The sequence below is a fragment of the Aedes aegypti genome, chromosome 1 (assembly GCF_002204515.2).
Source record: "Aedes aegypti strain LVP_AGWG chromosome 1, AaegL5.0 Primary Assembly, whole genome shotgun sequence".
In the NCBI taxonomy this organism is placed as follows: Eukaryota; Metazoa; Arthropoda; class Insecta; order Diptera; family Culicidae; genus Aedes; species Aedes aegypti.
Window position 1 is genome coordinate 105,286,636 of NC_035107.1, and position 27,399 is coordinate 105,314,034.

The window sequence follows — 27,399 nt, forward strand, 5'->3', positions numbered from 1 at the left end:
CCATGATTTTAACATAATCTAGGAAAGGATTTGAACATAATCTATCACAAAATATTGCGAAGAACTGTCACATAATCTGTCAATCCAAGTATTCTGTTTATGACATACTTGGAAAACATTCTCATGAAATCTTTAGTGTGATTCCACAGAATCCTTGCCAAGATTTTCACTGAATCACAAAACAGTGTTCTAGCATAATCCTAGATGGGTTTCTAACTGTATTCTGAAGAGGATTGTTATGAAAAAAAAAACTTGGACAGCATTCTTACCGAATCCGACTGATTTGAGTTTGTACGCGTCATCGATGATTGTGGCAAATTAATCTCACAATTGTAATTTAATAAAAACCAGTTGGTGTTGCATTTACACAGCTAAAAAAGAATCAGCATACTATCTGCATGTAAGTACGCTTAGTGATACTTTTCTGTTTCAATATGAGCTATGACGACTGAGCTGCAAAGTTATCATAGCTGCCAAAATGATTCTCGCATAATCTATGGCAGAAATCTAACGTAGGAGAAGTGGTGGTAAAATGAACAGAGGTGGTAAAATGAACACCTTGCCTTTTATCGAGAAAAAACAAATTTCGATAATTTTTTATCAAGGACGAACGATTTATACCATAAATCAGAGTGTTCGAGTTCATACGTAGGTCAATTGAAGTGAAAATATCAACGAAAACTAAGATTTAAGAAAACCACGGTTGAAAATTAGAACTGACGTAACATTTAGCTCGGAAGACTTGAGGTTTTTCATTGAGGTGAACATCGTTATGATATGAGGTCAAATCTGATACCTTTAGAATTTTCTTTGAATGGGTTACAATCAATAATGGATATATTTTCGGTAAGGCAATACAAATTTTGAGAAATATTGATTTTGCTCACGTTTTTTGCATGATGTTCATTTTACCACTAACAGCTGTTCATTTTACCCACATACTGCAGGTAAAATGAACATTTACATCGTTTTTTGCTAGCGACAAAAATATGTGAAAATTCAGCTATTTGTGTTGCTGCTATAGATAACATGCCTGTTTTTGATGTTGTGGGATAGAACTATACAAATTCTTCATTTTTCTATCAGAAACAAGATGATTTCCTTAAAGTGTTCATTTTACCACTCCTTCCCCTACTAGATTTGGATTCTGACATAGCCCTTTGTGGATTGCTGGCAGAGCTCTGAGTTCATTTTCAAAAATTCAAGGCTGTATTTTCTAAGCTAGATTCTAATGTAATTCAGAGCAAAACCTTTACAGAATCCCAGGCCAGATTATCATTTAATCCTGAGAACAATCCTAACAAAATTGTGAGCAAGATGCTCTACAACAATTATATATTTTCAACAGGCTTTGGAAAATTTAACGATCATTGACACACGAGCCATAATTTCAGCCCAGATATTCGCCTGCATTCATACAACATGCATGACACTTATCGTTCGTGGAAGATAACGAACCATGAACGAAAACAAGACTGACACACACCACCCACTGTTTGTCCCCGATCACTGTGTGTCAACACTTGTAACATTCGCTGACTCACACTCATTCTGATCAAGAAACAGAGGCGAATATTTTTTATTTTCTGTGCTATGCTTGCAACCAAAGGGGTTGTGAGAGTTGCTGCTCTCGAATGCTCTCGTGCCACGTACCAAACGAGAGAGTGAATGTTTACATTCATAGGACTCTCCGAATGCGATGTGCCACGAACTGCTATGATTCGCGAACTGTAACACTCTCCGAATATGGTTCGATCGGCTTATTCTGATCGAAATCCAAACACTGGTCCTGTGTGAACAGTATCATAGCCTACGTGATTGAAAACTCTGAGTCGATAGTACACGTGGATGTTTGTCCATGTGGGTTGCCTTGTATTTCAAGAAATAATCCAACTAGAACGGCATTTTTCGTAATTGCAAAACATGTTGTATGCAACGCGTTGCAAAACTCGATTTTTTCAGCACTAGTCGTATTTCTCCAACTCGGCAAGCCTCGTTGGATAAATGTACAACTCGTGCTAAAAAACATCATTTTGCAACTTGTTGCTTAAATAACTATTTGAGCATCGATAGTATTGTGAACTTTGTTGATAAGTATTGTTATACACGTAGAGTGTGAGTTCTGGGGCAAATTAAGCAAATAAATTGCCATACAAGCTGGCAAACTTGCACGCAATTTGGCTGATTTGGTTAAATTTTGCATTTTCAGCAGACAATATTTTAAAAACCGGACCACAGTTATTAACTGAGAGCTATCTTTACCAAAGTTGCCATTTTCGCATTGGTATATCGTGTAGCAGGTACGATGATACTCTATGCCTAGGGAAGTCAAGGAAATTTCCATAACGAAAAGATCCTGGACCGACCGGGAATCGAACCCAGACACCTTCAGCATGCCTTTGCTTTGTAGCCGCAGACACTACCACACGGCTAACGAAGGCGGTATTTTGATGCTTGAGACAAAACCGTGTTCCGCAGTGTAATAGATCGCCGTAGTGCTTTAGTTTTTAGGGATCTGTGATTCAGTCGTTATCTGACAGAGTGACGTAAACGCCATTTCAATTTTCAGTTTATTTAGCCATATACCTGAAAAATTAATAGAATTATAGTATTTCTGTAACATGGTAATTTAAGAACTAGTGTTGAAGGATAAATTGCAATAACTTAGCACAACCACTTATATGTGTTGTTTGATAGTCTGGCTAACTTCCACGACTATGAAGCAAAGTCATACTGAAGGTTTCAAATCCCGGACGGTCCAGAAGCTTTTCAAAATGAAAATCTCATTAATTTCCCTGGATATAAAGTATATTTGTGCCTATGACACGATAAAAGAATGCGTAAATGCCAACATTGGCAAAGAAAACCCTTAGTTTATTGCCATAGAAGTGCTTATAGAACACTCATTTGAGAAACAAGCTCTGTCCCTGTTGGCACGAAATGGTCAGAAGAAGAAGCCGCACTTGTGAAAATAAGAATCCACTTTTGACTTTTCCATCCTGTTCTTTCATTGTTACCCACTGACCCCAACTTGACTATCTTTTGCCATATTGAGCATGAAAACAAGTGATCCATTTTCGAACTGTTATTACTATGCCCTATTTTTTTTGGAATCAAACGAGTGGGTGCTACACTCCGGTATCGATGACAGTGAATGAATGATACTAACTACGCGCTAGCGACGACCACGAAAATGGTGTATCGCGCGGGTGGAGTTTTTCATTCAATCGCGCAGTACCGTGGCGTGGAATCCGTTACGCCTCATGGAGGATTTTTGCCATTTACGTAGGCTACGTAGAAATATGTACTTAATTTTGATGAGTTGTGTATCTTTGCAATCGATCCAAACAAACTCGTATGCGATGTGGTACATCTCTATATGGATATGATTGGTTCGTCAGTTTCAAAACTTCAAAGCTAAATTTGAAGAAATTTTATGTTAGTGAAGAAAAGCATCCTATAGAAAGCTTTTCCTTGATAAATATTACAACTCGATGTTTTCTCTTACTACCCGAATGAAACTAACAATCTTTTTTTAGTTAGACTCCAACTCGATGAGATTTATTGTATTTTATCATGCAAGTTTAGAGATTCGACAATAAACAGCGGTACTATCGACCGATGACGATGGAATTCACACTCATAAATAGTTTGTCCATTATTTTATTCTTATTTGTTCTCATATTATGTAATTAGGAGGATCAATTAGGGAGATACCCCAGAGAAGGAACCTACATAAGCGTAGCGGTAAACGGTATTTAGCAACAAGGGTTGTGAATTCGAATTGCACCGACTTCTAAGCGCTTTGGCATCTTCGTTCTTGCCAAACGATTACCACATGTAAAAATGCTCAATTGGCAAAGAAAGTACTCAATTGATAACTGTGAAATTGTTAAAAAAAAACTCTAAGCTGAGAAGCCGGGTCTGTTTCAGATGCGACATAATGGCAGAAAGAAGAAAAAAAGGATTACGCTGACATTAAATTGTCAATAGAACCTACCATTTTTTAAATGGTTTCGAAGGCTCCCTGAAAGGTCATCACGGCCCTTAGGGATCCGTGGACCATGTGTTTAAAATCCCACTGATAAAAGAAAAACACTTCAAAAAAATAATTGTTCAATTGTGCTTTTCATCCAAAACTGAGCTATATCTGTAGGTTGTCCTTAACTGGGTAGCAAATGTACTCATGGACACCAGACTTCAACTGGCAATTCGTTTCAACTAAGGAAATCGATGAATTAAATATATTTGAAAGCCAATCTGCAATCATAATGAACAGCGACAAAGAAAGTGCATAACTCATTGTAACTCATCTTCCTTTAATCGCGTTTCACCTGCACATGCCTCTGGCCAAAACCCGACGTGTAGCGGTTCACTCCCACAGAGCGACGAGAGTTTGTGACCAGATCCAGGACCTGACCTCGTTTCAAATTGTTAGCTCGATATTTTCACTTGTTCCGTAGATATTTTGTGGTTGACAATGTGTATGAAGACGGTACCGAACGCGTTACGCGGATATGACTACGAATTACGTACTTATCAATTGTACGGGATGGATCGAAGCATGTTTCCAATATGTAGCATGTACATTATGATTAATGACCTGTTGCAAATTGTATTGGTAATAAAAACTCACCCTAGCAAGGTTGGCTGGTGCAGGAGTTATGTGGTCCTTCCTAAGTTGTGGCACTAGTGTGGCATCACTGTCTGCAGCCAAATGGTCTGGTTTGTTCAGCTCCAGCAGCATATCGAGCTCGACTTCTTTTCCTTTGGTTTCGCCACGCTCGTACCACTCGACGGTGACCGAGCGTGACGCCTCGTGGATCCTGGACACCATCGCAGAGTGTACGCGACCTGAAACGGGGCAGGAGAAAACGGGGGCGTTAATCGAACTGACCAGTAATCGACATTCGTAGTGCACAGAGGTTCATGGGCCCTGAATTCGTGATCGAAAATGTTTTGCGCTTGGAATGTTGGTTTCAACGATACAGGGCTGGTAGCGACTGACTGATTCAAAAAACAGGACCTCCAGCTTGAAATAAGAGACCAAAAAGATATCAAACATGAATCAAATAGAGACCATAAAGGAATCAGAAGATAAGATTTCTTTTTCAGAAAATCCGGCCGAACATTCCTTAATAAATTTTTATTTCCTTCTATCAATAGCGACAAGAATTACTTGGGACAAAATAAAGGGTGTCCCAGAAAGTATGGGCACGATCTTGATAACGATAAATATGATATCAAAAAAATATTTTTATATTTTTGAATTTTTCCTTGGAGCATTTCAAATGCCACCTTTGAAAATTTTATTTTAAAAATAACTTTTTACATTGAAATTTTTGGTTCAAGAAAATCAATTCTTATCTAGCCAGCACAGACCCTACTTTTGTGTTTTGTTGAAACTTAACTGCCGTGAATCGCAAGTCAGTCCCATCTGTAAAAAGTAGGCATTGAGAAAATGGGCTGTGAAGTTTTCAAACTCGTTTTCCATACGAATATTTAAAAAATTCCAGAGGATTGGAATATGCTCTAATCTTAAAAAAACTTTCACAACTTGCTTTTCACTACGATATCTTTTCGAGAAAAATATAAAGATGATCAAAACAAGTTACATTTTTGTGTTTCACGGTGCGAAAGTCTGTAGTGGGACTGATATGCGATTACTTTTCATTATGAGACAATTAGACTTGCTGTTTTTTCTTAATTTTAATAACTAGTAATGAATGTTTTTATCAAAATCTTTCGATGTCGTGAGTTTAAGTAAATTGTATCTAAGATGTTTCACAAGAATTGAGTGTTTTGTGAAGTCCAAGCAGGACGGTTCGTCGTTGCGTCGGCCGAAAAGTTTTTTTTTCCTGTTTTCGCGCGCAATCTCACTCGTTACTCGTCTAGACCGTATGATTTAGGCGTTTTGGTGACCAAATTGAAGTGCTCTGGAGCTCCCCTGTCAACAATAGTTCAACAATTGGTGAACTCGTTCTATGTTTCTCTTTTACATCTTAATCGTAAAAACGGCTTGAATGTTGCATTCATTTATTTGTTCATTAAATAATGATTGGTTCGACGCTTCTGAATCCTTCCCACTAACAAAAACTCCTTCCCGTGACAACCATGAAGATGCAGAGGTATACTGGGACATTAGTAACAATGGATGTCACACTAACGTTCTTTCCCTTTACGGTCATCAGCGTAAGGACGTGGCCGGCGCTGTTATTGACTTTATAATATTTAGAATTCTCGAAATTATACATTGAAGATGGTAAGCTACTCCCAAGCTCCATCTGTTGGATCCTTGTGCAATTTCGATTACAGTAATGTTCCGTTTGACAGTCCTAAGTTTTATGATTTTGTTATTATCAACATTATTTTTTTACTTCCATTTTCTATGAATCGTAATCCAAGGTAACATTGATAAGTTTCTTGGATAATTATTAAGAATTTCAAATTTGAAAATGTCGGTCTTTAGATGATTGTATAGACGTGGTAAAGGTCATAATTCACTTTATGTACCCAATATTGCCAGTATAGACGTGTTTAGTTTAATTAAAATAAATATAAATTTTACGCTTACAAAATCGGGCAAAAAATGATGCTATAATCGGGGGTAGACAAAATCGGGTTAAAAAGGGTGCTAAAATTGGAGGTATATAAAATCAGGGGTAGACAAAATCGGGGGCTGACAAAATTGGATAATTACTGTATTCCGGTCAATCACGGAGTAGCAACTTTGAATTGTAGGTCATCAATGCTCATGCTCATTGATCATGCTCTAAGATGTTCACAAGAATTTTTATTTAACTTTGCTATAAAACGTTTAATAGAATGGGAGAATTCTAAAAAATCACTAGTTTTTCTCTCCACATAAGATAATTTCACGAAATCATAGCTTTTCATATAAATAATAATAATTATTTGAGATTTACTTATGACAAATATCTATACTTTTGGAAAGGCAACAACTATTTTAGATTTTTTCATGCTTTAACGTAAATATAAGAACTTGGTTTTGACCCTTCTACGAATCGATCACAGCTGAAATCAGATTTTGAATGCTTTTTCAATTTTCATAAACTTAAGATTAGAATTTTCAGTAAAATTAGTGGTAGTCTGATCATTTATCGTATCGGCAATATTTTTCAGATTTTTATGTATACGTACTATATGACCTAGCACATATTTTGTACAATCAAGTTTCTCAGATATAACGCGATTTGTGCAAAACTGATAAGAGGAGCTCCTGGAAATGTAACACCAGCAACAAACAGGGAGCAAAAAAAATCGCACAAAACTCAATATCTGCTTATGATAAGTGCAAAAATAAAATGTGTGAAAATCAGATTTTTATCTGCACTAGCCTTGAAATGGCAGTATGGTAAAATCGTGCCCATACTTTCTGGGACACCCTATAAGTTTTACTGTATGTATTTTTTCAAGTTTTTTTTTTCTAGGAATTTCATCAGACACTATTTTAGAAATGTGTCCAAAGTTTCCTTCATGTGTTTTCCAAGAACTCCAAAAAATCTAGGAATTCAATTATTGAATATTTTACTGGCTTTATGTTGAAATCATCCATGAATTTCGTTCAAGATATGTACCTTTAAGAAGAAGTTTTCCTCGATTTTGGCTTTTCCGATCAGGAATTAAAAATACAGAGGATTATAATCCACAACCATCGTTTCGATCGTTGGTTGGGGCCTTCTTAAGGGAAGCAAGAATACCTTAAAGATCTCAACCTGGATTGCCGTAGAGATTCCACCATTAATTTTCCAGGAATTTCTCCAAAGATTATTTGACAAATTTCGCACGAAAACATAGTTTTCCAGGAGTTCATAAAATGATTCTCCATCTATTTGTCCATTACTTCCGTTTAGGGCATCTTCATTAATTTAACCAGTGATTTCTCCCAGGATGCCTTCATAAGACTTCGATTTCTTCCGGATTTGTTTCTCACAAGGGAAGATCACGATGGTGTTACACGGGGTATTCAACCGGACTATTTTTGTTAGGTTCTACATGTCGAAATATGAAAAACCCCAAAGCCTTTCGGGTGATGGACCAGTGGTGTAGCCAGGAGGGGATCTGAAAGGGTCAATTTTGTACGAATATAATATTATTGAGTCAATTGAAAATTTGTCAAAAACATTTTTCTTAGTATTTATCACAATAGTAATGAACATAATTGACATTAATGTATGTTTGTAATGTATTTTTATGCCATTGGCGTAACTAATATGGAATATGGACACCAAAACGAATTTGATTTTATTAGAATACTATACCAACAAGAAACCCATCCCGATTGCGCCTATGGCATGGAAAAAATACATTTTACACATACATTAATGTCAATTCTGGTCACTACCATCACAATAAATACGAAAAAAATATTTTTGTCAAATTTCCAATCAACTTAATTTTATTATATACGTACAAAATTGCCCCTTTTAGAACCCCTCCTGGCTACACCACTGGTCCATCACCCGAAATGCTTTGGGGTTTTTCATATTTCGACATGTAGAACCTACCAAAAATAGTCCGGTTAAAAACCCCGTGTAACACCATCGTGACCTTCCGTTTGGTAGAATATATGAAGATATGTTTGGAAGAATCGCAATACTAAATACAGCATCTCTCCCTTACTCGATATTCTGTATCTCGACATTTCCCCTAACTCGATGGAATGCGCGGTCCCTTCAATCTAGCATGCTTTGATACCTCTGTAACTCGATACCTCTCTAACTCGATGTTCCCTAACTCGATGCTATCTGTTTCAAATTCCCAAGTAAGTTTACCTCTTTACCCGGGTAGAGGAGAATTGCAAAAGAATAACAAAACTTACCATTAAAATAGAATGTTTGAATAGCAAAATTTGTTCTTTGTTTGTTTGAAATAAGAGACAAAATAACAAAAATAATAACTAAGTTTATATGGCATAAAAACTAAATAATATTATATTTTGCCATTGTAATAACAAAATAATAGCAAACATATAGGCAACCGTAAATAACAAAATATGTTATTTTTTAGATATTGATAACAAAATAATAACTAAATAAGCTATTCACGAGTAGATCAAAATAATGGTAATTTTAGTTTTTTGACTTTAATATCTAAATTTAGCATGATTGAAAAATAAACTTTTTGTTTTCCTGCAAAAAAACATTTGCTTTTTAAATCTTCAATGAATATCATACGAATTGTAAAATGAGCTATTATGGCAAAATTTGATGTTGGTTTGTTGTCATTAATTATTTAAATAAAGTTATCAAACATCAAAATAATGACATATTTTACTGTGATAGCGATGTTTGTTATTCTTTAGATATTTAATGTTTTTTTAGTATTTTTGCACAAATAACAAATTTTACCATGATAGTATATTTTGTTATTGATTAATTATTACATGACTTTTAAGTATAACATACCAATGACAAATTTTGCTATGATTGTATGTTTTGCTATTGATGAGATATTTATGTCATTTATTAATAACATAATAATGGTTAAACGAGATGTGATTGCAAAATTTGTTCTTATTTTACCATTATTTTGTTATTCACCTCTACCCGGGTAACTTGATATTTTCATAAAAAGTTCCAAATGTCCTCCAAACGTTAATGAATTTCATGAATTTGATTATTATGATTAAATTGATAGTAAAATTAAGGTTTCCTGCCAATTTCTGGGTGCTAAAATTTTTAGTTTTTGCAGATTGGTAAAAAAGTGTCACATAGGTAAATGTGGTAAAATTGTTTTGATATTCACGTAAAAATAACTATTCAGAATGTATTATGTCAAAATAATACAAAAATTAAATTTTGAAAAATATGTGTTCTGTATCTCGATACCTCCCTAACTCGATGGTCCCTTCAATATCGAGTAAGGGAGAGTTAACTGTAATGACAAGTTATTCCTAGAAAAAAATCAGGAAGAACTGAATTCCTGGTCGAATAAATAGAGTGGTTCTCTTTTTGAAAGGACTTAAATAACAGTGAGAGATTCTCTTCTCTATCACTCTCTTTCGATAAATTAAACAAAGAGTGCATCTCAATGTTATATAGCTTTTTTTTTGAAAAGTTGCGCCAGAAATCCTGGTAGAGCTCTTCATAATCATTGGGGAAATGGAGGAACACTTACTGAAACAAAACTTTGATGAATTCGAGAAGGAATGCATACAAAAATGATTGAAAGAAGGAACAGAGGAATCCTCTAGGAATTCTTGTTGGGAATTTCTTCTTTTTTTTTGAATTCTACAATTTTTTTTGTAAGAACTGTTGAAATCTTTAGAAGTTCATTAACCAGGCATTACAGATTTCGTTTTCAATTGATTTCAAAGCACGATCAAAACAAGCGAAGAAAAACATCCCATCTATATCGGTCCATGATCGACAATGTTGTAACAAAAATAAATAACAGCAGCAAACTAGAGCCCCAAAATAAGAGCGATGATAAACCCCGCTTATTTATCATTGGAGGTAGGTGTTTTATTTTACTGACATAATGAACAATCTCCAACCATCCTATGGCAATAGTGAAAACTAGGTTTGGAGCTTGTTTAGACGGATTTTATTATGCACTGTTACCCCAACCCTCTAACAGACATGTAGCATAAGATGATGAACAAACTCTCATGATGTGTCACAGATTATGAGAGTTACAGAGAGCAATAAGTGAAAGATATTCTCAATTATCTTAGAATTCAATCCCTGTACCAGCATAATTGCCCCTATTCGCATAACCCGCATAATGCTTTTTCCCGAATCAGACACTAACATGTTTAAAATTCGACACATAATAAGGCAATCTGCTCGCTTCTTTTATGTACATCCCAAAAGACGTAAACCAAATGATTTTTTGGGAGTGTGTATCTTCGCACTTGTAAAAATTTTGAAAATCTATCTCATCGCTACGGGGATTAATCATGAAAATGTCTCCTAAGAAGGATCACTACAACCAAAATCTATTCTGGCGCAATACAATTTCGATCACGAGTATAAGGCTTAGAAAGCACTACTGTGTACTGGTTAGGGGCTGTCCATAAATGACGTAGCATTTTTTCACTGATTTTTTACACCCCCCTCCCCCCTCGTAGCATTTCGTCACAAATGCTGGTACTCCCCCCTGGAAAATACGTAGCATATCGAGCACCCCCCCCCCCTATATTTTTTAATTGTTTTCCTAAGTGGCTGGGTTGAAACAAAAAATTGGAATTCAGAAGTTCAATACAAAGTTTGACATTAATTATCGTTTTGACTCATATTCCGAACACTTAAGGCCAACAGTGACTTCAAATGCATCTGATAGGCATAAATAAGCTAATATTTGTGAAAATTTCATTTTCTTCGCAAAATCTTACTGTTAGTTGATGGGTGTGCCGATAAAATTGTATATTTTGATTCAAATGCCGAACACTGTTTTTATTCTGTCTCATATTCCGAACACCTTGATTCAAATTCCGAACAACACGAATAAATCGTATTCAAATGAATAATTTTGCAAATGAATTTATCTCAGCTAGTTTTACTGGTCTGGAACTAGAGAATCATCACTACTCCAGAGGTATTAAATAGATTGGAAGACGTTAGAATTAAAATGAAATTGACTGCCATTTCCTTTAAATTGGATGATATATTTCAGCGAAACATTTCAACCCCATCGCCATACAAAAACCGAGTGTTCGGAATATGAGTCTGTTCGGAATTTGAGACAAAACGGTACTGACTGAAATGAAAGGATAATCTATTCTAACAGTTTGATATACAGTAGCGCTCAAAAGTAATTTGGAAAAAGTTTTAAATAAACATTTTCCTTGGTTTTGGTTTCCAGTTTCTTATAGACTAAATTATATTACTATTGCTGTTCTTACCATGAAAAACAAGTTTACTATAAAAAATGTGAAAAAAAAAATTGATTTGATTGATGAAGCTCGTTACTGTCGAGTTAGGGTCCAATATATTTTATAATATATTGAACAAAAATTTCGTTATATTAGAGGATTGTTTTTTTTTTAATTATTCGTTGTTAGGAAATAGATTTCAATAAAGATGATCAAGAAAATATATAAATTTGAAATGAATCATCGTTAATATTATCCAATTTCAAATCATTTTAGCAAACAGTGTCCAGATACATAAAAGATTACACTTGAAATATTTGGAATGTTTAGAAAATTTTAGCGATTATTATACAAATACAATAATCTCTATTAATATTTCAGTTGATTTTTATTATTGTTTCCATACTGAAATAATCTTACACAACCTATAATGAAACCGTTGAATAATAAAAATTCTTCAAATTACCGAATTATTAACAAAATTTAATGATAGGGCAATTTAGTTAACACTCGAATCTATTATCCTCATTAATATTTAGGCTATTCCATCAAGAGCATTGATATATCAAAACAAATGATGAGTTGATTGGGTGGAGATCTCCTGCAACATTGAAGGCATAATTCGCGGAATAAATATCTTGCTTTAAATGTAATATTTGCCAAGAAGAGCAAATTGTATTTTCTTGAATAAATAAAGCCCCAACAGAAAATATGGATAAAACTAAAACGGCTGACTTTATGTCATGTTAACAAATGGCAAAAAATATGTACTCCAGTAGTTAGAGCATTGATTTTCATTCAATTCATTAAACTTATTTTGTTTATTTATAAATTTATTAATTTAGACGCGAATATAATATAATATTCACATAATTATTTAAAGCTTCAAAACATCTGTTTGATTGCATTTATCAAAAAAATCTAAAGTATTTGATATTTTTTCAATCTTGTCATATGAATGTTTTGAAGCTTAATCATAATTTCATAACCCAAGTTTAGTCAGCGCCTATCTTTTTGCGAACTTGATTCAAAATGCTACGTCCACTAGCTAGGACCCCTCCCTCCCCCTCGTCACACTTCGTCACAAATTCGTGAAGACCCCCCTCCCCCCTAAAAAGCTACGTCATTTATGGACGACCCCTTAGCAGATTTACACTGTGACACAATCTTCTGGCAGCGACATTTGGTGGATTTATCTTCGGACTTTTTCAATTTTCCCAACGACGATTTGGATTTACTGGAACCGACAGCGCCGCCACTTAAGATGCAACGACCGTGAGGCTGTTCCCCGGCTGGAAGCTGCTGCTTTTCTATGCTCCGGTCTCGATTGCGGGATTTCCCTCCGAAAAGCGACGTCAGCCGTTTCTTCAACCAGAGCATGGTACGGTTCCGATTTCGATGTTCACTTCAATTCAAGCAGGTCAGAATTTGAACCGAGAAAAACACTGAACACTGATTTCTCCCAGGACGGGGCAAACTTTTCCGTGTGGTGGAAGGTCACGAAAAACCTAAACACTTTTGTATTCCGAAAGGAGTCCCTGAGCTATCGACGAAACACTACTTTTGAACTGTCCAACAGATGATGACAGGATTTGGACAGGAAGGCGCCCAAAACTGTTCGCGGGGCGAAAACGAGTGAAAAACTGAGTCAATATCAGCACATTTCTCGTTTTGTTCCGGGGCACTCGTTTCGGTTGCTACTGCGATCCGTTTCGGTTTCGGTTGACTTGAGTCGCCCGCCTGCTCTGTTTGTTATTTTTCCGTAGTTGTCGTTGTTGGGGTGATCGAAGCGAAGTACGAAAAAGCCTAGGTGGCAGCACGCGTAGACGAGACGTAGATGTATTTCAAAAAAGACTTGACAGTCACATGTTTCTCACTGCAATGATACAGAAGAGCACCTCAGCAGCAGGAGTCGATGCGAGGGGCGAATACGGGGGTCTTGGATGTGTGTAGAGAACAAAGAAAGAGGGGGATATCGGGAGTAATGGTCGTCCGGCGGCTACCGGACTAGTAGTGGGAAATGCTCTACCCACGTTTAGGGGAGCTGGGGGCAAGAAGGACATCTAAAGAAATATCGGTGCAAATTATGGCCAATTAGCACACGCAGTATCCACTAGTGGATACGAGTAACCGATACTGAAGAAGGCTACAAGTGGTAGTCAAAATACGCGTATCTGTCAAAGATTAGCAATCAGGGCGTAATTAAAAGGTACAAGGTACTTTTTTGTTTTTCTATTGAGATTCGGCTCAGAGGATTCGAACACATGACAAAGACTCAATAAGAGCTCAATTTATATTTATTCTGGGTTAAACAATAGAAAATTGATTTGTACTATATGCAATTGAAGGTGACACTCGTGCCCCACGTTCCCTTACTGAAGGTGGAAAACATGAAGTGGGAAATCCGTTTGGCTGTCGAGGGGCGAGCGGACACGTTGCGTCGTTGGGACAAAGGACTTTATTGTGCGTTAGCGTTGATGCGATAGGTACACAGGCACTGTGATGAATTCATCATTGATTGCTGTTTGTACATTTATGATGTCCGAATTGGGAAAGCTTTCAGAAGCAGCAATTAATCGGTGTGGTTCCGTTTATTAACACCTGTTAGCATCATACAAAACCATTACGAACTTTATATGCATAGTATCGTAGAATTACTTTGATATACCGAAAGAATCATGATGATATACACAATAAATGAAAAACCATTAAATTTACAAGTATGTACGGTTGGTTCACTTCTTAAAAACATACAAAAGTGTTTTGTTCATCTATTTATTATTACACGTAGTGATTTTCATAAGAATACTCGGATGGTAATAATTTTGAATTTATCGACCATAATGCCTCTCATACTTATGCCTAACGTCGTGCACCCGATATATCAGTATCAGTACAGTGATCATTTGTTCATATGGGTTAACTGCCACTTAGCTGTCTAACACAATTATCAAATGCATTTGTATGCACTCTAGTGTCACTTTTATTGATTAGGTGCAGCGGTTTGGTTTTATAATACGTGTTTATTGGTTAGTAGTTGGAATAGGAATGAAGAAGAAAAAGAAGACGTCACTTCCTCTATGGGTGCTTTGATCATGGACATGGACTTCCGGTTGCTTAGATCAACACCCCCGCTCAACCGAAGAGATTCAGCTTCTCCCGAAGATGTGCAAATGGTCCTGCTGGTAGGCCTTTGGTAAATATATCAGCAACTTGTTCTTTTGTAGATACATAAACTGGCCGAATAATCTTGTTCTGGATGCATTCTCGAATAAAGTGGAATCGAATATCCACATGCTTCATTCTTCGATGATCCCGAGGCTCCTCAGCAATTCGTATGCACGATTGATTGTCCTCAAATATTCTAGTCGGTTCGGAAATATCAACGCCAAATTCTTGTAGCACATTTCTTAGCCAAATTGCTTCACATGCTGCTTGACTTAATGAAACGTACTCTGCTTCTGTCGATGAGAGAGCTACGGTGTTCTGTTTTCTTGTAGTCCACGAAACGGTTGCATCATGGATTTTGAATGTAAAGCCAGAAATAGATCGCCTGTCCTCACCATCGTTTCCCCAATCTGCATCTGCGTATCCTATCAGCGGACTGGAATCAGCTCTGCGGCGATACACTAATCCATAATCTCTGGTCCCTTTTAGGTAGCGTAAAACCCTTTTCAGGTGGCTCCAGTGCTTATCTGTAGGTGCTGCTTGATATCGGCTGAAAGTGTTGACTGCGGCGGCGATGTCTGGTCTGGTTGATAGCATCAAGTATGATAAGCATCCTATCAACTCCTTGTAAGGCTGCTTGGTCAGTTCTATGTTTCCTTCATGTTCAAACTGCGGCTTTGGTTCCATTGGGGTTGATGTTGGTCGACATTCTTCCATTCCGAAACGTTTCAGCATTCCATCAATGTATTTGGGCTGACTAATCTTGATTTGATTCTCATATCGTTCAACTTTGATTCCGAGGAACTGCTTAACTTCTCCCATATCTGTCATTTCAAATCTTTCGGAAAGTTGATTCTTGATAAGTTGAATTTCTTCAAGGTTGTTTGTCATCAGCAAAATATCATCTACATACAGCAACAAGTATACGACCACTCCTCCAGTACGCTTCCAATATAAACAGCAGTCGTAGTTGGATCGTTTGAATCCCAAGCTCAAAACAAACGAATTGAACGCCTCATTCCAGCTTCGTGGTGCTTGCTTGAGTCCATAAAGCGATTTTTGCAAACGGCACACCATGTTCCGATCTCCTTCCTCGAATCCCTCTGGCTGGTACATGTAAATTACTTCCTTCAAATTTCCATTCAGAAACGCCGTTTTTACGTCCATTTGATGTATGGTGTACTTGAATTGATTCGCTATACTCAGCATAATCCGGAACGTTGTTATTCGTGCCACTGGTGCGTATGTCTCTGTATAATCATAATTCTTCTTCTGCGAATATCCTTTGGCAACAAGCCGCGCTTTATACCTTTCAATGTTGCCGTTGTCATCACGTTTGATCCGGAATACCCATTTACAATCCACGATGTTTTTCTCTTTTGGCTTCGGATGCAAAGTCCAAGTTCCGTTTTTCTTTAAACTCTGCAACTCGCTTTCAATCGCTTCCTTCCATCGGTCCCAATCATCTCTCTTTTTCAGCTCAGCAATGTTATTCGGTATTTCTTCAACAAAAGCTTCTGCATTCAACGCATAGGCCATCGGAGTTTCAACACTGCTATAGGACACGTGGTAGTCATTCATCCAGACAGGAGGATTCGTCAATCGCTTCGATACTGGTTGATCACTGAACGATTCATCAACAGCATGTACTCTCTTCCGTCTCGGATCAGATACAACATCTTCAACATTTCCAGCTTGTTCGACACCTGCAGCTTCTATAACATTCTGTTCATTTTCATCGTTATTCTGTATTTGTCGTATTTGATTTTCATCTTGTACTTTAGCTTCATTTTGATCATCTATCACGGGTTCATTATCGGTTTGCGGTTCTTCTTCTTCCAGTTCATCATTGAAATCTCTTGAACGTGTCGGAGGTTTCCTGCTATTCTCATCACACACAACATCTCTGCTCACAAATATTTTCTTCTTCCGGGGATCAAAGATTCTGTAGCCGTTCGTTGCATAGCCAACCATGTAGTTCCTCTCAGACCTTGGATCAAGCTTTCCTCTGCATTGCTTCGGCACATGGGTGTGTGCAACTGCACCAAACACTCTCAAATTGTCGATATCGGGTTTCTTGTTGTACCAAACTTCGTAGGGTGTCTTCAAAATTTCCAGCGCACTGGTTGGACTACGATTTGACAAATATGCAGCCGTTAGGACAGCTTCTCCCCACAAACTTTTCGGTAATCCAGCATCAAATATCATTGAACGAGCTTTATCCAAGAGGGTCCTATTCATTCGTTCCGCCACTCCATTCTGTTGAGGTGTATACGGAGCTGTATATTCCAACGATATTCCTTCTCTACGGCATAGGGATCGAAACGCTTTGCTAGTATATTCTCCTCCATTGTCGCATCGAATTTTTGCAATCTTCACACCAAAATAAGCTGCTACCTTTGCGTTATATTCTTCAAAGCATTCTAAAACTTCATCTTTTGATTTCAGCAGGTACACAACAGTAAAGTGGCTGAAGTCATCAATGAATGTTACAAAGAATCTCTTGCTATCGTACGTTCCAGGCGTGAACGGTCCACTGACGTCACTATGTACCAGCTCCAGTACCCTAGTCGAACGTTGTCCTTCTGCAACTCCAAACGGTTGTCGGGTTTGTTTTCCGCTCAGACATACTTCGCACGGGTTTTGCTTCACACATTCCAGTAACGTAGCTTTCGTACTCACCATTCCGTTTTTCCACAGCTTTTGCAAATTTGCTTCTCCAAGATGACCATATCGTCGATGCCACAGACCAGCTTCATCATCTTTCGTCAATAACGCCTCAGCTTCCTTCTTCAATAAAACGTCTAATTGGTAGAGCCTTCCACATTTCCGTCCCGTTGCAACAGTTTGACCATCTTTGACTATCTTCACTTTCCCGCCCGCAAAAGTGATTGACATACCTTTATCTTCAAGACGACTGATGGAGAATAGATTTAGGTGTAACCCAGGGACATACAGCACTTCTTCAACAATGGATGATATTATTCTTCCTTCCACCTCGGTACAGGTCCGGATAGTTCCAGCATATTTGGCGGTCAGCGATTGGCCACTCTTCGCAACAGCAATCGAAATCTCCCTTGGCAAACGATGTAGCTCCTCGAAATAACTTCTATCTCTCACCATGTGGTCCGATGCTCCTGAATCCAGAAACCACTGGAACGAATTGTCGGTCTTCTGTGTGACTGCTGCGGCCAGCTCCGTTTCACAGGTCGCCACAAACGCAATATCCGTAGCACAGTGCACGTTCGCTTTACCTCTACGTGGTCCGTTGTATTTCGTCAAGTTTCGTGAGTTTCCGCTAGCTTCTGAATACTTTCTACCGTTGTCTTCCGTCATCTTAACTCGACAGTCCGAGCGCTTGTGCCCTAACTTTCCACAGTTGTAGCACTTGAACGAGAACCTTTTTCCAGCAAACGCCGATTCGGTATTTCCGTCTTCATCGAGACAATCGTTCTTCACGAAACGCTTCGCTTCTTCTTCCAACAAACGGTTCTTGACAAACTCCATGGACAACTTATCGAATGACATCGTTTCCAGCGCCGTACACAGCCCATCGTATTGTTCTGGCAGGGTAAGAAGAAGTTGGGTAATCGCATCATCTTCTTCAACCTTGGCACCGGTCATCTTCAGTCCTCGCAGTAGCTTGTCGAACTCCAGCAAATGATTCTGCATACTCGCACCGCTCTTCAACTTCAGCAAACCAAGTCTACGACGGTAGTACAGCCGGTTGGCAAGACCTCGACGTTGGAAAGTTCCTTGGATGTTATCCCAGCACTCTTTCGCAGTTTTCCTTCCCATAACGTATTCCAAGTGGCTATCGGAGACGCGGTGGACGATCAGGCTCATGCACTTCCGATCGAGCTTCCATTTTTCCTCGAGTTGTTGCTTCTTCCTCGTCTTGACTTCCATAGAGTCCTCAGGGAGTTCAGCGTAATCTTCCTCGTTAATGGTTTCCTCGATGCACTTCACAAGGCCTTTCTCCTCCAGCAACACACGCATCCGGTACGCCCACTGGTCATAATTCCTTCCGTCGAAAATCCACTTCTTCTCGTCCTCCATTACCTTGGTTCGCAAATCTTCCTCAAACTCGAATAACGTATCTGGGCCCATAACCTATTGATTAGGTGCAGCGGTTTGGTTTTATAATACGTGTTTATTGGTTAGTAGTTGGAATAGGAATGAAGAAGAAAAAGAAGACGTCACTTCCTCTATGGGTGCTTTGATCATGGACATGGACTTCCGGTTGCTTAGATCAACAACTTTGACGTTGCATATGCATTGAAATAAACAAAAGGTCACTGTAGTATGTTATGAAGGTATCAAGTTTGTTTCCCCGGCATTTGTCAAACCCTAATGAATTGAAGACATTTTTTGATTTTTATTCTAAAAGTTGATATATGCAGTAAATGCATTCTTTATTTTCATATGTTTGTTTATAGGTGCTCTACATTCCTGTATTTATGAAACAAACAACAATCGGTGAACCCCTTTGTTCTATACCCATCTATTATTCAGTGACCAAGAGCCTTATGTTTCCGGCCAGCTGATGTACACCCGCACATTTTTTGTTATCCGATGCCACTTACACAATTTACCACGATATAGGGTAAAGAACTTCTTGAGAATCTCTACTTCTTCTTGGCATTACGTCCTTACTGGGACAAAGCCTGCTTCTCAGCTTAGTGTTCTTATGAGCACTTCCACAGTTATTAAGTGAGAGCGCTTTCTTTGTAAAAGTTGCCATTTTCGCAGTCGTATATCGTGTGGTAGGTACGATGATACTCTATCCTCAGGGAAGTCAAGGAAATTTCCATTGCGAAAAAATCCTGGACCGACCGGGAATCGAACCCAGACACCTTCAGCATGACTTTGCTTTGTAGCCGTGGACTCTAACCACTCGACTAAGGAAGGCCCCTTCTTGAGAACCTCTAGGGAGGTTATTTTGGTCAAATTGTCAAAACACGTTAATTATATGCACTCATATACGTAGCACAATGTGTCCCACTATGAGCCATAAAACCCACTACCGAAGTTACAAATGTTCCGGAAATAGGATACGTTTCTCTATCTATACAGCCGTGCAAGATAGTATCGTTAATACAAAAGTTTGATCGATACGAAAATAAACAGCTTGTTATAAAATCCGTGTTCCCCTCCAAACATGCGCACTATCATATGATCGCTGAAAACATTGGGCGCGAGAAATGTTTTAGATCGGATAGGAATCTATATCTAAATTTGACAGTTTAAATTGATGCGCTCGCGCGGCCTGCGCTACCCTTTGACAGAAGATAGATGACCGGAAGAAACTATACTATCTGTATTTTTACCATTTTCAGTCATATTCAGGCGGGACACATTCCTCCCTTCAATTCTGGTGTGAGTGACCCTTAGCGTGGTCGATGACGATAAATAAGTAACGAGTTTCAATTATGGATCTTGACCCTGTCCATATAGCGGACAGATATAGGAAGAGTAACGCAGGCGGTGAAGGGTGCATGATATATTTGTCTGTACTGTTTAGGGAGTCTTCGGGCCGTTGGTTTATTGACCATATTATATTGGCAATAGGGTGCGGCTTATTTTTCAAAAGTTATCAAAACCAATAATGAATTTAATTTAAATAACCTAAAAAGATAAACCTCAAAGTTTTAGCCAAAAATATTAAAATTTAGAGGCTACTTGAAGGTGGATTAGGTTCTTCAGTGAAATCTACATAAAATTGTTATTTTCCAACAAATTTTAGAACTTTCGGCATTTTTTCCATCAAAATTAAATTGATAAATAGTTTGTAGAATATCAAATTTTTCTAAATCAAAATTTGTCTTCTTTTAACCCTCTAATACCCAAATTTTTATTTTCGATTTAAATATTATTTTTCGCTATCTAAAATCGTTCTAAACACGTTCTGGGCAATTTTTTTTTTATTCGTGAATTTTGGTTTTTGATTTTTATAATTTTTATTTTTGAAAATCCCTAGCTTTTTTCATTTTTTCTTGAAGCCTTTTCTGGTTGTTGATTTTTGGCAATAATAAAAATTTAATTTTTTGCGGTACTTTTAAAAATATTAAATTTTCAATTTTTTTTCGGATTGTATTTAATTTTCCGTGTAACTAACGGAAAAACAGGTTTGAATTTATTTTGATACCACCAGGCTCTTCTTTTGTGATAGGTCGATCGTAGAAAAATATAAAAGGTATGATTTTTTTTATTACACGTTAAATTAACCCCGGGCATTTATAGGGTATATAAGAATACAATTTTTCAAACAATTTTCAAAAATACAAAAAAGTTTCAAAAGTCATAAAAAACTTTTCTTACATGCGTGTTATGAGTCAAGGTTTAAGCCAAAAATAAAAGAATTTTGATTTCCGACCTACGAAAAAATACACAAAATTCCAAAGTGTACCCCGTCTAAAGGCGGGGTTGGGTATTAGAGGGTTAAAGTAGTTTTTGTCATGTTTTCTTATTTTACTAAAAAAAGCATCCTTGTTTGACCACTTCATGAATACTCAATCAATTTTGAATATGTTTACATTATTGTAAAGATAATTCGGTTGTTTTTCAAAGGTGTGAAGGACATAATTTAAGACCCTTTTTGACTTAGTTATTTAACAAAAACTACCAAAATACATTAAATTTTAACGAGAAACATTAAAACTTTATTTTTTTTGCCGGCTAAACTTGATTAGAGCTCGAACTTGGTTTCATCATGTATAAAATTTCTAAAATGGTCCTCGAAACAGTTTTTTTTTTAATTTTACAACAATTGATTGATATCAGGAGAAAAAACTTTAACAATCCAAATTATAAAGATTTTTAGCATTAGCATTCGCATTAAGCATTTCGCACAAATTCGTAGGTGGTACAGTCCTAGACCATTGTATGAGGGTTGCCTCCTTCCCGTCCGTTACCAAAGTTAGAAATTTGGGACTAACCTCTAACTCTTAGACAAAATTTACGCATCCTCCAATAATCGAGAGCTGTCCTGGCCACGATGATTAATTGAACACCCACTTAAGACAGATGCAGAGAACTCTACGACCTTCCATAAGTGTTACGGGATGTTGTGAAATGTTGATGGAAAGGATACTGCCATAGGATACGTTCTGGCCGACAAATGGTTAATGTTTACGCACTGTGATCATGCGCTGATTAGAACAAGCTCACCAGATTCCTTTTTCGAAATTCCTCTGCAATCCGTCGCTCCTCTAATAATGAAGAACAGCGTGAGCCGAAACTTAGCATTGCTCATCAATATGCACGCCCCGCACTAAAAATCGAACAAAAACTGCTGTTCATAATCCAGCCCGAATCGATCATTCACGAAGTACATTCAATTTTTGAACCAACACGCTTAACACACACAGGAGATAAAAAAAAAAACGAGTCGCGCGAAACGAATTCAATTTTTGGAACCATCACAGAGCACTCTCAAGCCATAAAAAAAGATGTTTTGCTCAAAAATCAAGTTTTTTTTATTGTTAGTAAGTCATTCTTTTAAATTAAATGTTTTGTATACACAGTTTAAAACAACTAAAATTGCTTCAAAAGCATGTAAAAATATATAATATAATATATAAAATAAACTGGTTGGAAAATAACGAACTTATATAAACTTCACGATTAGAGCACACGAAGTTTTGGTTTTGAGAACTTTCGAAAAATAAGCAGCACCCTAGCCAGCCAGCGATAATTTGTCGACACTTGATTTCTAGGTTGAACAAAACATGCTTGATATTTAAAAAAATGCTGAAGCAAATAGAGAGACCGTTGTTTAGGTCATATGAATTTTATGCTTTCGAGTACGAGTATGAAACAAGGCAAAACTGCGCCATTAGAATTGTACTTTGCCCGAGAGCAGGACGCACAGGGGGACGAAGCTGAAAATTGACGGTCAAAACCTCTTAGAGGCGTTTTAGCTCATAGGTGTCTTTGGACAATTTTTTGAATTACCATTGATATAGTTGACAATTTTTTGAATTGAACTGATATAATAAGACATCAAAGTATACTAAGTGTGGCTGCCGAAAAGTGCCGATTCAGGAGAAACTTGCATAGAAAAATGGTCAAAAATTATAAAATTTCTACCATAATTTCATTATATCTTTTGATGTGATGATTTCACAGCTTTGATATATTCGGCAAAGTTGTGTATTTTTGTAATATATAAAATCTTGTACAGCATGATATGTTCATAAGTTGCACATTGAGCATAGAAATGGTTAAAAAAAACTGATATTTATAGTAAAATAGGTTTAATTTAAAAAATTAACCGTGAAAACGAAGTCAAAAATATCAAGTTGTCAAATATCAAAGTTGTTGAAAATAAAAAGGTCTAAAACTTTGCTGAAGATCGTCCTAAAAAAATTTTGCAAGGAAATATTTTTTGCTCGGGTGCTCTGTTCAGTCTAATTTAAGAATTATTTTTTATTATTACTCGGGATGCTTATTCAAAACATTGTCCCGAACACACCTATGGGCTAAAACGCCTCTAAGAGGTTTTAACCGTCAATTTTCAGCTTCGTCCCACTGTGGGACTTTAGGCCGAATAAATCGTTAGGCCGAAAGGGTTGTTAGGCCTTTCATCATTTTTTTTCCTTCTTTTAATCAAATGTTGCTCTTTGTAGTTATATCAGTGTTGTAAGCAATCACAGTAATCGTTATCACGTTTTCGCTGATATTCGGCAGCGCTTCCCTTAAACATGCACAACACGAGCGATCAAACGAATGTCGAAAAAAAAAAGTCAACTGAATGTCACTGGCTTCGCTAGGAAACATTATGGTTTTGTTTGTTTCTGTTCTGCTATCACTGTATGTGTGTATCACATTTGACATAACAGGAAAGATCAAACTATTCATGTTGTTTATGATCCGATGTCTGAATTCTATGCAAAATTTTTGCAAATGTTGTCGTCTCAGATGACACTCAATTGACACTTTTTTGTGTGAGTCGACGTCCATTCTAAAGCTCGTGCTGTGACAAGGCATTGAAAATGCTCAGCTCATGAGATGATGAGTCGATTTTAGGCTCCGTTGATGCTCAGCTAAGGGGTAGGCTGTGAGCTGGCTAGTTCGTTGAAGATTGACGCTCATCAGTACAGCCCCTGCGTGATCAGCGCAGATCAGCGATTAAATACTAAGTGATCACGATAGCCCATCGACCATTTTGAAGCAATTGTAGTTGTAGCAGGCCATTTTTCGCCACTTTCAAAAATTCTACGGAGATACGGAGTGTTTATATTCAGCTGTTTTGAGTTTGATTTCGTTTTTCAATACCAATGAATCAGTTCTGAATGGCCAAAAGCGACGGACAAAAGGAGTTCGCTTGAGACGGATATCGGAGTCGGTTGAAGGGAGGCGGGAGATTTTAAGAATGAAAAGACTTGTTTTTCAAATTGTCAAGGTTGTGTTGTGGTGATTAAATAAAAGGGAAAAATAAATTAGAAAAAATGGCAGTCCACCATGTTTTATATTTTTGTATCACGCTGTACGGGTGACTCACTCCAGGCGTCCTGATAGTAAAACGAGTGACTGTTTTCAACTAGGTATCGGAACATTTATTATCGGGTGCCGCTTCCCGCTAGTCCTGAGTCTGACTATCATAGAAAAATGGTGATTTAGGATCAGGATACTTTATTTAGACAAGCATTATTTGGTAACCCGCAAGTAAGTTAGTTGATAATTAGTTGAGTTTTCTAATGGCACTTGCAACCAACAAGCCTTCTCCTTACGCTCAATATATATGTCGATGCCATCAATTACATGGAAATAGATTGTGATTGTCAGTTCATGAAAGATATGGATTTCATCCTACTCGCTTTCTGCAATGACATTTTGTAGGAACAAAACCTTTTTTTGCAAATTCAGTGACAGTTAGGTTCCATTTAGTTTGCTTTGTTTTTAATCAGTTCGTAGCACTCGTGGCTCGTGGTAGTATTACACTTTGGTGTTGCTAAGTGAAAATCCGAGCTCATTGTTTATTCCAACAGTGAGCGATCACGATCGCTAACAGGAGTCGAACTGAGTGGCACAGTTCGCTCGGGAAACATGGTCGCTTTGATTGCACAAAGTTCATGCTCTTTACGCTCGTTCACGTCTTCAATGCTTGGCTGTGACTGCTGACCATGGCAACGAAACGAACGTCGCGTAAAATGTTGAATGTTTACAGCACTGGTTATAATGTGGGCTACTAGGTAATGCAAATTATCCTGATTTAGCTACTAACAATCCATTTGACCTACAAATTCATTTAGCGGCTTCTAGTTAATGCAAATTATCCTGACATATCTTCTTAGTTACCCATTCGACCTTACGATTCATTAGAACCATCGGCCATTTTCGGCCTAATGACCCTTTCGGCCTAACGGGATAGAACCAATAGCCGCATATCTAAGAATAAATAGTTGTATGAATTCGAAAAATAAAGTCACCGGTTTTGTGGGCAAAAAATATTCAAACTACAGAAACCATATTTTTGTTTTAAATATCGTTTGTGCCATTATATAAACACATATAAATATCGAGTTCTAAAATGACTATAGTAGCGTTGTTGGGAACCAGGAGCAAATTAAGGAGAAATTCCTCTAACCATTCCTTAAAATTCGTAGTGATAATATTTGGTAAAATTGGTAAAGGAATTTCTATAAAAAATCCGAAAGTATTCAAATGTTTGGAGAAATCGCTAAGTGAATTCCTGAAGCTTTTCCTCGAGAAACCAGAGAAGGAATTCTTGAAGAACCTACCAAATATTCGCGTTCTTATTAAATAATCGTTGTAGGTTTCTATGAATGGTGGAATTTTGCATTAGGACTCACTGCAAGTAGAATGAGGAAAAATGTAATTTTACAGACTATTTCATTAAAACAGAGACTTTAGAAAATTTAAATTGTAAATATTGACTTTAAAGAGACTTGCATAAAAAGGCATTGATCTTGAGTTTCGTAATGAACCAATACACCACAATTTTAGAAAATTGCAAAGTAATGGTGAACGCATCTTGATATGATTTCTGATAAACGTAAGTGATCTTTTACAAAATTGCAAACAATGTTGTACGCAATTCGTTGCAGAACTCGATTTTTATTGCACTCGTCAAAAATATCCGATTCGGCAAGCCTCGTTAGATAAATGTAGGTACGACTCGTGCTGTAAAAATCATCATTCTGCAACGTGTTGTGTAAACTACTATTAAAGTTTGATGTTTTTCATATAAAAATAGGCCAAACTGCATATTTGACAATCCGCAGAATGTTTGAATAATACAATAGAATGATTTATTTGGCCATAGTCTTACGTGTATCTACGTCACACTCGTGATTGATATCCTAATCGAATTATCGCAAATAAACAGAAAATAATTAAACTGTAATCAATCACCACTCGCTACCGGTAGACGCTATCTGCTCATCAGTACCGATCAGCACCGGAAGCACGGGTGCGGATAACAACAATCGTACAAAAGCTCCATATAAAGGAATAATTTCAATTAAATTCCATTACGACCTATAGGCATTCGCTTGCTTGGTACAGAGGTATAAAAAATCGAGAAATGTTCGGCTCACGATTAATTTATCCATTGAACACGCGAACGGACCACGTTTGAATCCGATGCTGGGATGCAAGACGATCGCTCATGCATCTTCTAATTAGGAATCCTACGGTAGATAACCACCGCACGGCGGGCAGTTTCCATGTAGTCTGACGGTCAAAAATATGTTTGCTTTTTAGTCATATATATAAGAGTTTTGGGATACACATGTTATGATTTGTTTAAAAAAAATAACAAGTTTTCGAGACAAACTTTTGAGCGGGACCCAAAGAAGAAAAAAAAATGTTACAAGAGATGCAGATAGATAAAGAAAATATGTTAAAAATATAAAAAATAGTCAAATATGTACAGCTAAAACATTATGGGATGAGTAAAGCAAAAATATAGTATGGGATATGTAAAGTTTGGTAAAAAATCATAGATATTTTTTTCAGCATAGTCCTCACATTTAATCTCACGAAAATACACATTTTTATTCCACTTTATTTTTCAAAGATGGCTTTTTCGAAAACGCTAAGTGTAAAAAGTGCAAATGCGTATTGCAGTGTTTGTATTCAATTAATGTTATTTTTTTCTTGAAAATTCTAACTTTGGCATATTTTGTATCAACAATACTACGAAAGATATTGATCTGATATTCCAAAGGACTTCGAAGAAGTATTTATTATGGAATGACGAACTAGAAATACCTATAAGAACAAGTCATTTTTTTGATTTTAACCACCTGATCAACCATAGTGCACCAACGGCGGCAGAAACAATGGATCTTCTCTAATAGCTGTCGCTGCTTAATCTGAATGCAGTGAGTGGATTCATTCAGTGAAGCTTGGTTCCGTACCGA

General features: G+C 37.1%; 1 protein-coding gene across 10 annotated transcripts in view; it reads right to left on the bottom strand.

Moving 5' to 3' along the window:
• LOC5564400 (kinesin-like protein Klp10A) overlaps positions 1–27,399 on the bottom strand; it is a 143,814-nt gene that overhangs the window by 64,095 nt on the left and 52,320 nt on the right. For 8 of the 10 annotated variants that reach the window (XM_021844472.1, XM_021844470.1, XM_021844455.1 and 5 more), the window contains one exon: positions 4,637–4,854. In XM_021844472.1, the coding sequence (XP_021700164.1) occupies positions 4,637–4,854 (218 nt within the window). Of the gene's footprint in view, positions 1–4,636; positions 4,855–12,993; positions 13,259–27,399 lie in introns of those variants that run through there. The other 2 variants (XM_021844438.1, XM_021844487.1) reach the window with 2 other exon arrangements.